The sequence below is a fragment of the Oreochromis niloticus genome, linkage group LG7 (genome assembly GCF_001858045.2).
Source record: "Oreochromis niloticus isolate F11D_XX linkage group LG7, O_niloticus_UMD_NMBU, whole genome shotgun sequence".
NCBI lineage: Eukaryota > Metazoa > Chordata > Actinopteri > Cichliformes > Cichlidae > Oreochromis > Oreochromis niloticus.
In genome coordinates, this window is record NC_031972.2 from 22,452,415 (window position 1) to 22,467,030 (window position 14,616).

The 14,616-nt window shown below is 42.1% G+C and overlaps 1 protein-coding gene across 1 annotated transcript in view; it reads right to left on the reverse strand.

Moving 5' to 3' along the window:
• Positions 1-14,616, reverse strand: part of lrrc75bb (leucine rich repeat containing 75Bb) — a 40,425-nt gene continuing 25,809 nt past the window's right edge. The window contains exon 5 of the mRNA XM_005470266.3: positions 1-2,123. Coding sequence (XP_005470323.1) covers positions 1,514-2,123 — 610 coding nt within the window. The 3' untranslated portion in view covers positions 1-1,513. The remainder of the gene's footprint in view (positions 2,124-14,616) is intronic.

Sequence of the window (14,616 nt, forward strand, 5' to 3'; positions counted from 1 at the left end):
TGTAGCAAAACTGAAATCATATTTAATGTAAACAGAATTACTTGAATTTATTTCCAGATAAAACATACATATCACAAAAAAGCTCTAAGATTTTACAATAAAGGGCAGAAAAAACTTGCTTAGTTAGAACAAGAGAGGAAAGACTCAGGAATGAACCGATACGTAATCAGTCGTTCATCAGTGCTCTCCCACCCGAACTTCTGACAATTATTTCCTACAGAACCAGCCGGAAAATACTATATTAGTGTATCATTGGGTGAAACACCTGGGGGTAACCATCCAAAGAGAGGGGCAGTGCACAAGAGAGGTGAAGAAGAGGGTGCAGGCAGGGTGGAGCAGCGAGAGTGAAAAGGAAAGTTTACAGGATGGTAGTGAGACCTGCGGTGGTGTATGACTTGGAGATGGTGGTTTGGAGATAAAGTTAGAAGCAATACTGAGATGGTTTGGACATGTGCAGAGGAGGGATAGTGGAGATAATGGACAAAGGATGCTAATGATGGAGCTGCCAGGGAGGAGGAAAAGAGGAAAACCACAAAAGAGATTCAAAGATGTAGTGAAGGAGTAATTGCAGAGGGCTGGTGTGACAGGATGCTAGGGATTGGGTGGGATGGAGGAGGAGGAGGAGGACTGGTTCATAATCATACATAAATTCATCAACTCTGATCCAAATATTCATCAACCCTAAACAATAACTGCTCATTCATTACTAAAAATGTCAAATTAATATTTAACATTTGTTACTCTGTCTGTGTTGCCTCAGCAGTTCCTCATTACTTCTCTATCACTTTGTGTTTCAATCAAACTCCTCACTTTGTGGATAATTATGAACTAATCACTAATATAGTGTCTCCAGCTAGCTCTAGTGAATAATTACCCAGTGTACAGTCTTGGATCAGGAGTGCTGATGAACGACTCATTACAGTCAACTTGTTGCTTATACTTTCCACACTCTTTCTTCTCTAAGTAAGTTAAATGTTCCTGTTTCTTAAGTGTTTCCTATGCAGGACATATAGTTACTTACATATATATCAGACCCTGACATATTCAGGCAAGGAATGGAAAAAAGAAAGGATGTGCTTGGAGAAAGTGAATTAATAACACTCCCCTCTTCCTCAGCAGCTACTGCTGATGTGCCCTCGTGCAAGGCACTTAATCCACAGCTGCTCCAGAGGACACTGACAGATAACGGAAAGCTTCCAAGAGGGACAAGCACACAACTTCAGTAAGATGAAGCGCTGGAAGCTGGATCAGTTCAGACTCCCCTGGATAAATGAAGGATAAATCAGTCCACAAACATATTCTTACACACAGCTGTCTGCATCACATTTAGTTTTAGTAGTCAGAGCATCCAGAGGGACACACAGCACATTTACTTATTTTAAAGTTATTTTCAGAAACGTGTGGGTCACTGTAAGCATCTTCTACCACACTGACATCGGCTAACGCAGGAGGAGCAAGGTGATACAGAGGGAAATGCAAGGCTGCCAGTCAAAAAGAAAGCAGCTCTGGGCGATCACCTCCCACAGAAGTGCACCGGCACATTTTTTGACATGCTTTCTTCTCCAAAGCCCCAGGCTTGAAGCTCCAGTCTGTCCTCCTCCTCCTCCTCCTCTCTATCATCTTCCTCTATATCTCCCTCCTCGTACAGACTAGGCTCCTCCACAGAGGTCTCCATATTCGGGTTATAGCTACCGAATGCCTGCGCCTCACTGTACTCGTAGATGGTGGGGAGGCTGCTGCGTAAACCGAAGCGGCGCCGCAGTGCCACGAGCAGCGGCTGCGGGATGGTGAAGATATCCACATTGTTCCCCAAGTCAATCCAGGCCAGCGTGGGGAACTTCTTGGGCTCCTTCATTACATCTGTCAGGTCTTTCAGGATGGCCGCTGTCAGACGGTTGCCATTAACAGCAAGTATGGTGAGTTTCGGCAAGCAGCTGAGGTAGGGCAGCAGCATGCGTAAGCTCTCGTCCTGCAGTTCAGTGAAGCTCAGGTCTACGGCGGACACCATGTCACTGCTGCTCTGAAGGTAGAAGGCCACGCGGTGGACATCCCGGCCAGAGAGCGGGATTCCCGACAGGTTGACCACGTCTCCCGAAAGCTTCTTTTTCAGCGTGGTCTTCAGGCTGTTTAAAAGAAAAACAAATCATTATCACGATGTTCAAAACTTTGGTCTCCGAGGTACAAAATGGTCATTTGCTGCAGACATTAAATGTGCAAGAAAATGCTTAGTTATGCAAACACCAGTAGGTGTTACTTATTGATACAGACATTATTGATTTAAGGGCTCCGTAATGTAGACTCACAATGTTCCACTGCTGCAAAAAAGTATGCAAAAAAAGAAACAGCATTAGGCTGAGTTCAGCCATCAATAACACGCAGAAGAGAATTTGCATTTATGTTTCGTCCCGAGTCTCTCAAACAACAAATTTTGTCTCCGTCAGGCGTCAGGTGTTTTCAGCTTCGGGTGTCACCTGTTTTTTTCACCTCTGTGTCACCTCCAGTTCTACTAGTAAATAAAAAATTAATGCAATAAACCCACCAGAGACAAGAAAATTAAAATATTTGTGATTAAACAAACCGAGCGAACAAAGCAAAAGTAAACATGTTGCCCTGACAAATGGGTCTCCTTGCTATGATCTGGGACTGTAGCGTCACTCCTGGGACATGGATTATTTTGAAAACAGGGATTCAGTGGAAAATTTGTTTTTTTGGGGGATTAAAAAAAAAGAAAATCAGGCCACTTGTGTTTGAAATATTGTGAGTGACAGGTTAATAAGCCACTGGAGTTGAGATGAATGCAGTTTAGAGATGAGAGTATTCACTGTTGAGTATTTATGCCAGGAGCATTAGGATGTGCCACATTTTGCAGTACGCTTTATAAGAATACAGACAGTGAAAAGTTGGGCTTTAGAGGCGATGATTACCTTCGGACTGGCTCCCTAATAAGTTAATTTAGCCAGCAACTGGCGTTAGCTTTAAATCTAATGTAGACACTTGAGAGATGCATCATCCCTCTCCACAAACTGTCGGCAAGAAGGCAAATACATGTACTTCCCTGAACTTTTCCCTGTCAGGATGTGATAAATGGCTGTTAGGATATTGTGTAGAGCAGACAGGAGGATAAAAGAGTTGATGATGTATGTACAAACAGTCTCGAAAAGGCAAGACACACAAGTGATAAAAGCAACACGTCACCATCTATGTCAGTCAAACTGTGGATAACAGATGTTAGGGTGAAACCATCTGAAAGGAAACTCCTACGCAGATAGGTCCATAACTTTTTGGACAAAGACTCAATTCCTGTGGTTTTGCTTCTGTAGATTGCCACGTTGGACCAAAGCAGTCAAGATGTGATTGAAGTGCCGACATTCAGCTTTAATTTAAGGGGTTTTACAAAAGCCTTGCATTAACTGTTTACAGCCTTTTTTTAAATAAACATTCCCCCATTTTAAGAAAGTTTATCCACAGTAACTGGACAAACGAACACAATTTTAAATATAAAATATATGTTTTTGATAGTTGGAGGAAATGCCTTTGACTCCCTGAAGTGTAGAACCCGTGGATGTTACCAAACGCGGTTTCCTCCTGCTTGTTTGTGGGTTTCTCTGCCTTTAGTTTTGTCTTCAGTTTTTAAAAAACCTGCCCCACTAGGTTGAGATCAGTTTACAGACTTGGCCATTGAAGAATATCCAATTTCTTTGAACTGAGAAACTCTTGGGTTGTTTTTGCACTTTGCTTTGGGTCATTATCCCTGTGCACTGGGAAGTGCCATCTGATCGGTTTTGCAGCACTGCTTCTTCTCTCAGCACTTACATCATCCATAAAAACTAGTGACCCAGTCCCACTGGCAGTCATACATGCCCTTACCGTAACATTACCTCCACATGTTTGCAGTATGCATCAGTTCATCTTGTTTTCATCCAGATATCTGTGCAGGCTCTATTAGATTTTTTCTGGCAGTCTAATCTGGCATTCTTGTTCTTGACTGTAACCAGTGGTTTGCACCTTGCACCCTCTGTGTTTACATTTATGAAAGAGTCTCCTGATTTTAGACCCCATGCAATTTGCATGTTATAAGAATAACAGGAAGTACAGCATCATTTATAGGAACAAGTTTGTGGCAGTAAGGACGGACCCGACCACATATTTGCACTTTGTAACACTATTCCCGGTTGCTGCTCTTTTAACTCTCGGCTGCAGCTTTCCAGCTGCCAGCCACACATACGCCACAACAACAACAATCTCAGGTGTCAGTCTCCACTGCAGCCGCGCCACAAACCACACCCGCCACAACGTCATTGACCCATCACAGTCACAGAATACAATCAGAACATTCAGAGGATTATATAAAGACAAAACATGGATACTACGGAATCATTCCATCCAGCAGGAACACAGTGAAAGGTGAAATACTACTATCTGTAACTATCAGACTTCCAGATCTGTCATGGAATTGCTCAGCAAAACATTTGCTCTGTAAAAGAATGTGGTTGAATATGCATAGCTGAGCTAAAAGGAGGAAACATACATGTTAGGGCAGTACAGGAGTGTGTAGACAGAGCCTGCTGCAGAACACTTATTTGTTTTTTTTGAAGAAGTCAGAGGAAACACATATGCCAAACAAATGGAGAATTAGTTAAAAAATCAACAAACAGCAGAAAAAACGCTCTGTTTGAGCGACCAGAGGTTCATTCTGTTTTTGTCTTAGTCCTGTTTGCTTTTCCTCGCCCCTCTGCCTCCTCAGGCGCAGTAAAGGATTATCCCTACATCTCTCTCCGCTCTCTGGTCTGTCTGGGAGCCTCATAAATTGGCAAGCTGTGCTCTTTACATCTGTCACCCTCTCTGCTCGGTTAAGGGAAAGAAGAAGATCTGTAGCACACCGGGGCTGTGATTCGCAAGATTATTGATTTGAGGAGTAGGCTATAATTCATCTCTCCCTCCCTCATATCCTCACTCCTGCTCACTGCCTCTCACTTTCTTGCTCTTTTCTATTTTCTTGGCCTCTTCGGTTTGTTTTGTTCACAGCCTCACCGTCTCCCTTGTTCTAAATATGATCTGCTGAAGCAAATGTATTCACCCCTTCATTCTCTCATTTTTGAATGGCTCCCTTCAAAAGGTTATTGAATCGCAACGACCAGGTACACCTCAACCTCTAATAATTAACAGATTAAAAGACCTAGAACAGTTTTCATATAAGAATGAAATTTGTATTTTTGGGTTATGTATTATACGGGACATCCAAGATGTGAATCTCCCGTTCCATCACATCCTAAAAATACTGGCAGCTGCCAGCGCTACACTTCAGCCTCCCAGTAGATACACATATGGTATCAATTTATAAAATCCTACATCGCCTCGTCCTCCAGTTATTGCATTCACAGATTTTCAGAAAACATGACCTCTGACCTTGAGGTCAGACTCAAACTCGTCCAATATTTTTAGTAGATACACTTATGATATTGATTTGAAACGCCTACCTCTCCTCTTCCTCGAGTTATCGCATTCACAAACTTAGGTGTCCACGCCACTTGCCTGGCCGCCCGCCCGGCGGGGTGATGACAATACCCCATCAGTCTTGTACTGCTGAGGGGTAAAATGCTCCACTGGACTGATGTCTGCTGACTGTGTCATTTGATTACAGTGACTCAATGCCATGTTCAAGAAACCAGTTTGAGGTAATGACACAGCGAGTGATTGTGGTGGAAGCAGCCATCAGAAGATGGTCATCACAACACTGTGGTCATAAAAGGACGGGCATAGTCATGGACAATACTCAGGTAAGCTGTGACATTTAAACAATGCTAAGAAAGAAAATATCGGGCCGGTGAGTTGCTTGGTACCGGGCAGCGAGAGTTAAGGTTCGGGTGTGAAATTGATGGTTCTCAGAGTTTTTAACGATAAAAACAATAAAAAAGTTATTGTTTTTATCGTTAAAAACTCTGGGAAAAACCCAGGGAAACCATTAACTCGGTTTCCCTGGGTCTTTTCCCGTGTGTTATGAATAAATCTTCTTTTTTCTGGTACCGGTACTGGTTTTATTTTGTTGTATTATTCCGCGACACCTTAAAGGCCGGTCTGTGAAAATATTGTCGGACATAAACCGGTCTGTGGCGCAAAAAAAGGTTGGGGACCGCTGCACTACAACACATCCATGCTTTCATGTTTTTTTAATTCTAACCCTATCATCTGGAAATCACAGCAGAAACTGAGAGTCATCGGACCTGGCAACACTTTTCCAATCTTCTTGCTCAGCCCGTACAAATGTTTTGCTGACAAGAGTGGCACAGATTGTGGTCTCCTGCTGCTGCAGGTTCAATATGCTGTGTGTTCAGAGATGCTCTTCTGCATACCCTGGTTGTAATGTTTTTTTTAATTTGTCTTTTTAGTCTTTTTAGCCTTCCTATTAGCTCAAAGGAGTCTTGACATTCATCTCTGACCTCTGGCATCAACAAGGCATTTGCACCCAGAAACCTGCTGCTCACAAGATATTTTCACCTTTTTAATGCATTTTCTGTAAACTGATGGCTGTATGTGAAAAATCCAGAATCAGCAGTTTCTGAAATACTCAAACTGGCCCGTCTGACACCAGCAGTCTTGCCACATTCAAAGTGACTTTCACATCCAAAGTGATATTCATCTTTCTTCTCCATTTTGATGTTCGGTTTGAACTTCAGCAGGTTATTCTGATCTCGTCTGCATGCCTTGAGTTGCTGCCATGTGATTGGCTGATTACAGTGAACACTAGTGAACCTAGCATAATAACAACATAAAATCCTAACCAGGGTAATTGATGTGCAAGTGTATGTCTGACCTTCAAGAAGCTAATTTGCAGAGATTCAGTTAAACAAAGGTTTTTTTTTTCAGTGCTACTTTTCATGTACTTTTTATGTTCTACCTGTACCAGTGCATGTGACACAACACAGGAGCCTGAAAACTTTGTCCAAAGTCTTCTATGCTAATTTTCATTGCTTAATTTGTAATATTTTTTTTTATTTTCCATGGTCCCCCTCTGATTCGTTCTCATTGTCCCCCTGTTACACCTAATTTGGGGATTGCTCCTCATATTTGACGTTAGTTTCATGGCAAATTCTGTGATCTCTTATATGTTAACAATTAAATTACTATTCAATAATTTTATCTCAGTTTACTAATAGAGAAAACAGAGAAAAGGATGAATGAGGTTTGCACATTGCTAAGAAGCAAGTTAAAAAGCAGGAGAAGTCTTCTTGGGTTAATCAACCACAGGTTTTCTGTTCCACTGTGCAGCTTCTGCTCTTTACTGTCATCTAAGTGACTATTGTTCTCTCTGACTTATTTATAGGAGGTTTTCCTGCTTCTGCTAGAACCTCTCCCTCTCACCTGTGGTGCCTTTGCATTCATGTAGAAAGAGCTATTTCATGAGACAGGCAGAGTAGGTGCCGCAACTGAGTAGGTGGTGCACGGGGAGGTGGGGCTCTAATATGATTTTAATGAGACAGAGTGAAGACCCCCCCCATCCCCCAAAATGTGCTTCCTCCCAGCTCCGTGAGCTCAGTTCCACCCACGGGCTCCTTAGTTAGCTGCAGGCCCAGGGGGCATAAGTAGGATTTCTGAAGCCACAGTGTATGCTACTGTCCATCAGCATGAAAATGATAACAACATAAACAACAAAATGTCCTATTTGGTCTCTCTGATGTGGTTGCACACTTGTAGGCAGTGGTGCGTTTCCTCTTGGACCAGCTCAGTCACAAACAACTTCAAAGGCTAGCACGTCCCCATAAATATGATGTGAACTAGAGCGTCCCTAGCTTCGGGACCAATTTAAAAGCAAATAACTGAGGAAAATCCATCTATTGACATCTTCAGGAGCAACTGATACAACAGCGCAGGAATCCAATAATGGCTGAGTCTCATGTGTCAAACTATTGGCCGCTTAAATGTGGGTTCACACAGGCTGTCTAATTGCTTTTCATATGCCGTCTTTCCTCTGGGATGTTGTTAACTTTTATCCACTGAACCAGGGTCCTTGTTGCTTTGTAGTTATGTAAACCCCAGAGGTGGAGAATGAAACATCTGGGGTTTGTGACGTTAAAAATGAGCGCAGGCAAAGAGAGTGGAGTGCACAAAAAGGGTCAGAACAAATTTAAAGAATCATGACTTAATGAAACATTTTTGAGAATTTGGTTTAGGAGCTACAAGAGTGATTCAGAGTGTTTCACATTGTGATGGATAGAGTTAACGCTGATTAAAAAACCTACAGTGGCTTGATCTATTGCACAATCTGCTGCTGTTGAGACAGAGATTTACTCAGTCTAGGCTGCCCGGCGACTTCTGTGGCTTCTGAATACATAACAGCAGATTTTTTTTTATTTTTTTAAACAAAAATGAATAGAAAAATATTAATATTCAATTTGCAACTTTTATTTCCAGATGTAAAATATACAACTTTGACTTTTTTCCCATTTCCACTGAAACATTTACCAGATACATGTAGGAGTTGTAATTTTGTTCTATACATCCCCAGACAGCATTAAAGCCTCTCCATTAAGGCTCGGTCGTAGCAGGTCCATTGATTTCTGCATTCATACTCATTTTCTGTTCCCCGTTAGTCTCCACTCAGTCTAGCTGTCTCAAAAAGTTAAGTGCCCATCATTAGTCTGCAGCTTCCCTCCTTCACCGATGTACTAATCAATTTTTGCTTGAATGCAACCAAACACTTTCTCAGCACTGAACCAGGCAGAGATGGAAGGCTGAGGAGATGAACACATTTAAAAAGAGCTGATAGGGTGAGAAATGTGGGGAAAATCTTATCTGCAGACTTTATGAGTCATGGAGTACATGGATATCTTTTTATCCTGGGGGGCCAGGGCCAACCCTAGCTTGGCATAGAATGAGAGGCGGGGTATTCTTGCATAGGTCATGGGTCCATCACAGGGCTAATGTAAAGAGAAAGACAATGCTTATATTCACACCTACGGCCAATTTAGACTGACCAGTTAACCTCACATGCATGTCTTTGGACTGTGGGAGGAAAGCGGAGAACCTGGGAAAAATCATTAATCTGTTTCTTGTGATGCTAACTGCATGGTTGGCATCTAGATTCATCTTTTCACTCATGCAGTTGCATATAGTTTCTGTATACAAACTATTACTGTTAAGCGGGTATTTTTAAAAATTAAAAAAGCTTGCTAACAATAACGAGATGTATGATATTATTAAATATGCCTCACTGTCATTATAAGGGATTAAAATGACCCCCAACTGGTCACGGCAGATGACTGCCCCTCCCTGAGGCTGTTTCTACTGCATTTTTATTCCTGTTAAAAGGGAGTTTTGTTTCCAAGTAACTTCCTCAAGTGAGAAATTCTGACTTTAATCACAGAATTTGGGCTTTTATTTTTTCAGAATGATGACAAAAAGTATAATTCTGAGACGAAAGTCAAAATTCTGACCTCAAATAAAACAGAACAACAAAAAAAATCTATAAAAATCCAATATAACCCCCTCAAAACAAAGCAAAACTCACAAAACACAATGTTTTTGTGGAGACGGTAGAAATGACAAGCTAACATTTTACTGCTAATAGCAAACATGCACTGGTTTTGTATGAATCATGCGATTTAAACACACACTACCCTTTTTCTCCCCCGTTTTCTCTGCTTCTCTTAAGTTTGTTCCAGTCCCTCAGATGTTTTCTTTTTTCGATTGTGTTTTTATTTAATTTCCATTGTGTTTTGTGTGCTTTTGCAGCATTTTTATTGTTTTTTAATTTACAGGCGTCTTCTTAAATTACAGTATATTTGACCTCTCTGGGCGACCGTAGATTTTTGACTTTTTTCCCCTCATAATTTTAATGCGAACATTTTTCTTGTAAAAAAGGGGGGCCTGGCAAAAAAAGTTTGGGAACCACTGCTCTAACAGGACCTCTGAGTAGTGTTTTCAGAGCATTGTTTTATTACATTTTCTGACAAATAAGGTCTTGCTGTGCAATCAATTATACTAACAGCCCATCCAAGAAGTTTGTCCTCCAGTCTCTGTTATGAAATTTATTAATTTCCTCAGCCCTTCCCAGGAGGGTGGCACGGATGCCCCTCCGGTGGTACTCCTTGGGCTCTCGCACTCTGGGGCCTCTGGATGTCTGGAGCCTGGATCTCCTCCATGCCTGCTTCATGCCCTGGGGGACGGGGCTATGGGCCTCCACACCCTCTAGCAGACCGTTGCATGGGGAAACCTTTTGTATACAAGCGCGTTGATCCACACAGGTGTGCACACGGGTGTTCACTGTTCGTAGACATAAACTACACCTTTCTTAGCTGCTACTTCAAAGCACATTGTGCGCTGTCTGTCCTGTGTGCTGCACAACAACTTTCAATATTTAGTATTTACTGCTGTTCACACTTAGCTAGATTAACGTGATGGTGTTGTGTTTAGTATGTTGCTTTGTTTTTGTTTGTTTTTTTTTTGCTTGTCTTCTCTTCTTTTTCTCTCAACAGGTGATCCAGGAGATTTTTTTTTCTCTTTGTCTTTGTAAGTGCCCTTTCTCACTGTCCCTTTTCCCTTCTGTTTTTCTTTTCCTTCCTCTCTTTCTTTCTCCCTTTCCTATCCCCCAGTCATGGCTGTCCCATCTGTAACAACTGAAAATAAACAAGGTATCCTTGTTGGTCTTCAGACAACAATTCTGACGGCTAAAGAACCAAATGGGACAGACAAAAAAAAAAAAAAAAAAAAAAAAAGAAATTTATTAATTTCTTGGTTTGGAGCATTATTTAGCAGATATGTCTGTGTGGGCCGTACAGCTGAAGTTTGTGGGTGATTTCATGGTGGCACGATCCATATTCTTCAGTCTCTTAAAAGCATGACTGAATACTTTATTACAAATTATAGCCCATTAATAAATCATTTATCTTTATAAAATCTGTCTTATTAGAACATGTTATTAGAAAAGGTCTGCGGTCCATTTGCACAGCTCTGACCAAGTTCAGCATGTCCGTGATCACATCACAGAGAATATCGAGCAGTATCTCAGCTGTGAGGAGAAACTTCTCTGAACTACAAATTTGATTTGAATTTATTTCCCGCTGAGCATGCAGAGAAACACCAGATTCATTTCAGGGCAATAAAATAAAAGCACTTAAGAAACACTGGATGTGGATGCTGTACCACAGACCCGTGGGACGACCAGATCAATGTCTGCTTCATCAACGCTTTGGTCTTGACTTGTTTATACCTCAGATCGATCTGAGCTGTTTTGCCTCCGGGCATTTGTATAATACATGCGTGGTAGTCTGTTTCAGTCAGGGAGGGCCTTGCAAGGGTCTAATGTACTGTACAAACTCATCGCTGAAAAGTGAGCTGCTAAAGGGCCGATCCTTCAGTTCTCTGCAGATGTCACTTCAGGCCTTTTGACTGCAGGCTCAACATTTTCTCCACCAGCTTGTTGAGCTTGACTCAGTTATAGCATCGGCTATGTGTCACTCTTACGCCTCGGGCTACTTTGGCCCGTGTTAATGAGGATTCTTTACAGCGACTCTAAAAATGGAGTTGAATTTGCACAACTATGCAACTGTCATACTGATACTACGGTTCCTGCAGAAAATGCACTAGGAAACATGAAAGTGGTGATTACATACACCATCCAGAGTCCTCCAGTTTCATGGGGATAATGGCACATTTTCTGGGAAGGAAAAAATAGCCTCAAAGCTCATTTGGATTTGGATTAAATTTCAGTGAAACATTTAGGCTGATTAAGGCTGCCTCTATTGTACACTGTCAATGCAGCAGCTCGAGGCTGTGCGGTGTTTTGACATCTCAAATCATTCACTTGGTTCTTGGAAACTTTGAATTCGAAGTTTGGGGGAAACGTCGGTGTTGACTGAGAATGAAGTGACAGCGTGTGCCCTTAAAAAGAGAAAGGCTCTCGATATTTTTTGTTTTGTTTTTTGGTCTCATCTCATTGAAAGACACAAATCATGGAAAACACGGGTCGAACAGTCTCCAACTTACAGTCACACCCTTAAAGATGCAGCGCCATTAGTCACCATCCGCCTTTTGTACGAGACTGAAGGTGGAGTTTTAATTAGCACAAAGAAAAACAGGAACAAAAAAGACTCCAGGGTCTGTCGAGTTTCTATAAACCACAACTATAAGCTACTCCATCACACAACTCTCAGAGGTCTCTTCACACATGAATGTGGAAAACACGTCAGACTGCACAACCTGGAGTGACATTTTTTCTCAAAAAAAAAATCCCCACCAAGAAATGTAAGTAATGTACAGTACAGCGCAAAAGAAAACAAATGTCTTTGACTCCTGTGTAAATATCACTAACATTAACGCCCTGTTATGTTCATTTTACGCCCAGCGGCGCGATGGCGCGGATCTCTTCTAATGACATGTAACTTCAAACCAAAAGCATATCGTCGCTTTTGTGCCGATGATGCTCAAACCTCTCGGTACAGAATGTACCACAATTAAACTGCGCAGTGTGGAAGAAGCAACACGTGCTTCTCGGGTGAGCTATAAATTCACCCATGATTTGATTTCATATGACAAACTAGATGATTGGGAGGAAAGAGCGCTGCGACAGAACACATAGAAACAGTTTGCATTACATAACTGTATATCATGGAGGAGTGTGCCTGTCTCTGCTATACCGTGTCACGGTGCAGTTATGAAACCAGCATTAAAATGCAGGGCTCCAAACACAGGCCCGGGGGCTTGATCGTGTGGAGTGATCTGTGTCAGCCTTCAAGGAAGGAGACCCCGCAGATCATCAAAAACACAACAATCCTTATTTATGTTTTAGTGAAGCATATCTCTGATTCACAGTTAAAAAAATGAGAGGTTAGGAGAGGAGAAACCATCAGAAAGAAGCTCTTGAAATGCATAAAGAGGATTTTATTTCAGTTAAACGAACTACACCAGCGATCTTCAGTTAAAAGATCAACACATTTAATCATTCTAATTATTTAATTGTCGCCCCGTGCCCTGAAGTCACTGAGCGCCTCCTCCTCCCTCCGCCTCACTCTGCAGGATCTCGGTCTGTACCACGGGAAGCCCTCAATTATTCATGGACGAGGACGGTGGATGGATCTTTAAGGCTGTATTAAAAGTGGAGGTCAGAGAGACAGGAGATCGAGGAGACTGAATGTGGCGTGCATTCAAGTAGAGTACTCCATCTCCGAAGGGAAATAAAAACAGGGACGGTCACATTTTACAAAAAACAGACATCTGTAGTTGGAATTAAAAGCACAAGTTCATATTTTCCCACAAACTCTTTCCCCTCCTCAGTTGTGCGTTGACCTTGCGGCGTAGTCAGGGGTCAGGCACGCTGTGTCAGAGCCTGTTTGGACTGCCAGAGTACACTTCAGGGGGGTAATTTGGCTCCAGACAAATAGGTCACACGTGCTTTAAAGGCAGATGACACATGACTTAGTGTGCAGATGTCACGAGTACAGTAAAAACATTAAAGAAGAACTAGATAGTTAATTTTACCAGCAGCAGATGTGCAGATTATTGGTAACAGCTTAATATTTAGCTCTATGCTAAAGTGTTGGACAGATGTAAGTTTCACCTGTTGATGGCGCTTTAAAGAAGAACAAAAAAATGTCTGTCCACAGTTTCATGGTTTTAATAGGTCAAGGAAGCACAACAAGTAAAGTCAGAAAGTAACCAAAAGGTGCTTTCAGACCAGAGTTAGAGGAACTGTCTGGGACTAAATGCCTAATCGGGTGCTTTCCCATGAATGACACACCTTTAAAGGCTTTTTCTTCCGTGTATTTGCACCACCTACTACACACATATGATTGGATTACTAGTATAGCTGCTGCTACTACTATACGAACAATGTCCTGTGTATTGTGTTGAGCAAGGCAACGTTTCAACCAGAAAGCAGGGTTGAAATGTGTAGCGCTATACTGTCGCTATAACACCTTTACACTACATGAAACATATGTTCACATGTTTCCAGTCAGCTTCTTCAGTTTCCCTTCACGGGAAGGCCGAGGTTGTGAGCTGAGGACCAGTTTGCTTTGATCGGCTGACATTGTGTCGTATTTTCTTATACAGACGTAAAAACTTTAACAAAGGTTAAAGTAACACTATTGTTTGGTTGTCTCCACAGATCGTGTTTACATCATTGTGTTGCTTTGGCTTCTTTTTTTAGGGGTCACCATATCTCAGCCTAGCATACTCTCCTGTCACGCCGAGCCTCTGGATGTCCTTCACTACATCCATGAGCCTCCTATGAGCTCTTCCTTTTTCCTCATGCCTAGCAGCTCATTCTTCAACATCCTTTGTTCAATATATCCACTATCCCTCCTCTGCATGCGACCAAAGCATCTCACTCTTGAATATTTGACTTTGTCTCCAAACTGCTCAACCTGAGCTGTCCCTCTGATATACTCATTTGTAATCCTATCCATCACGCTCACTCCCAATGAAAGCCTGAGCATCTTTAATTCTGCCATCGCCAGCTCGACCTCCACTCTTTTTGTCAGTGCCACCGCCTCCAAACAATAGACCAGGTCTCACTACCATCTTGTGAACCTTCTCTTTCACTCTTTCTGTCACAAATGAAACCTGACACTTGTCTTCAACCGCTCCACCCTGCCCGCATGCTCTTCTCTTCCTTTGGAT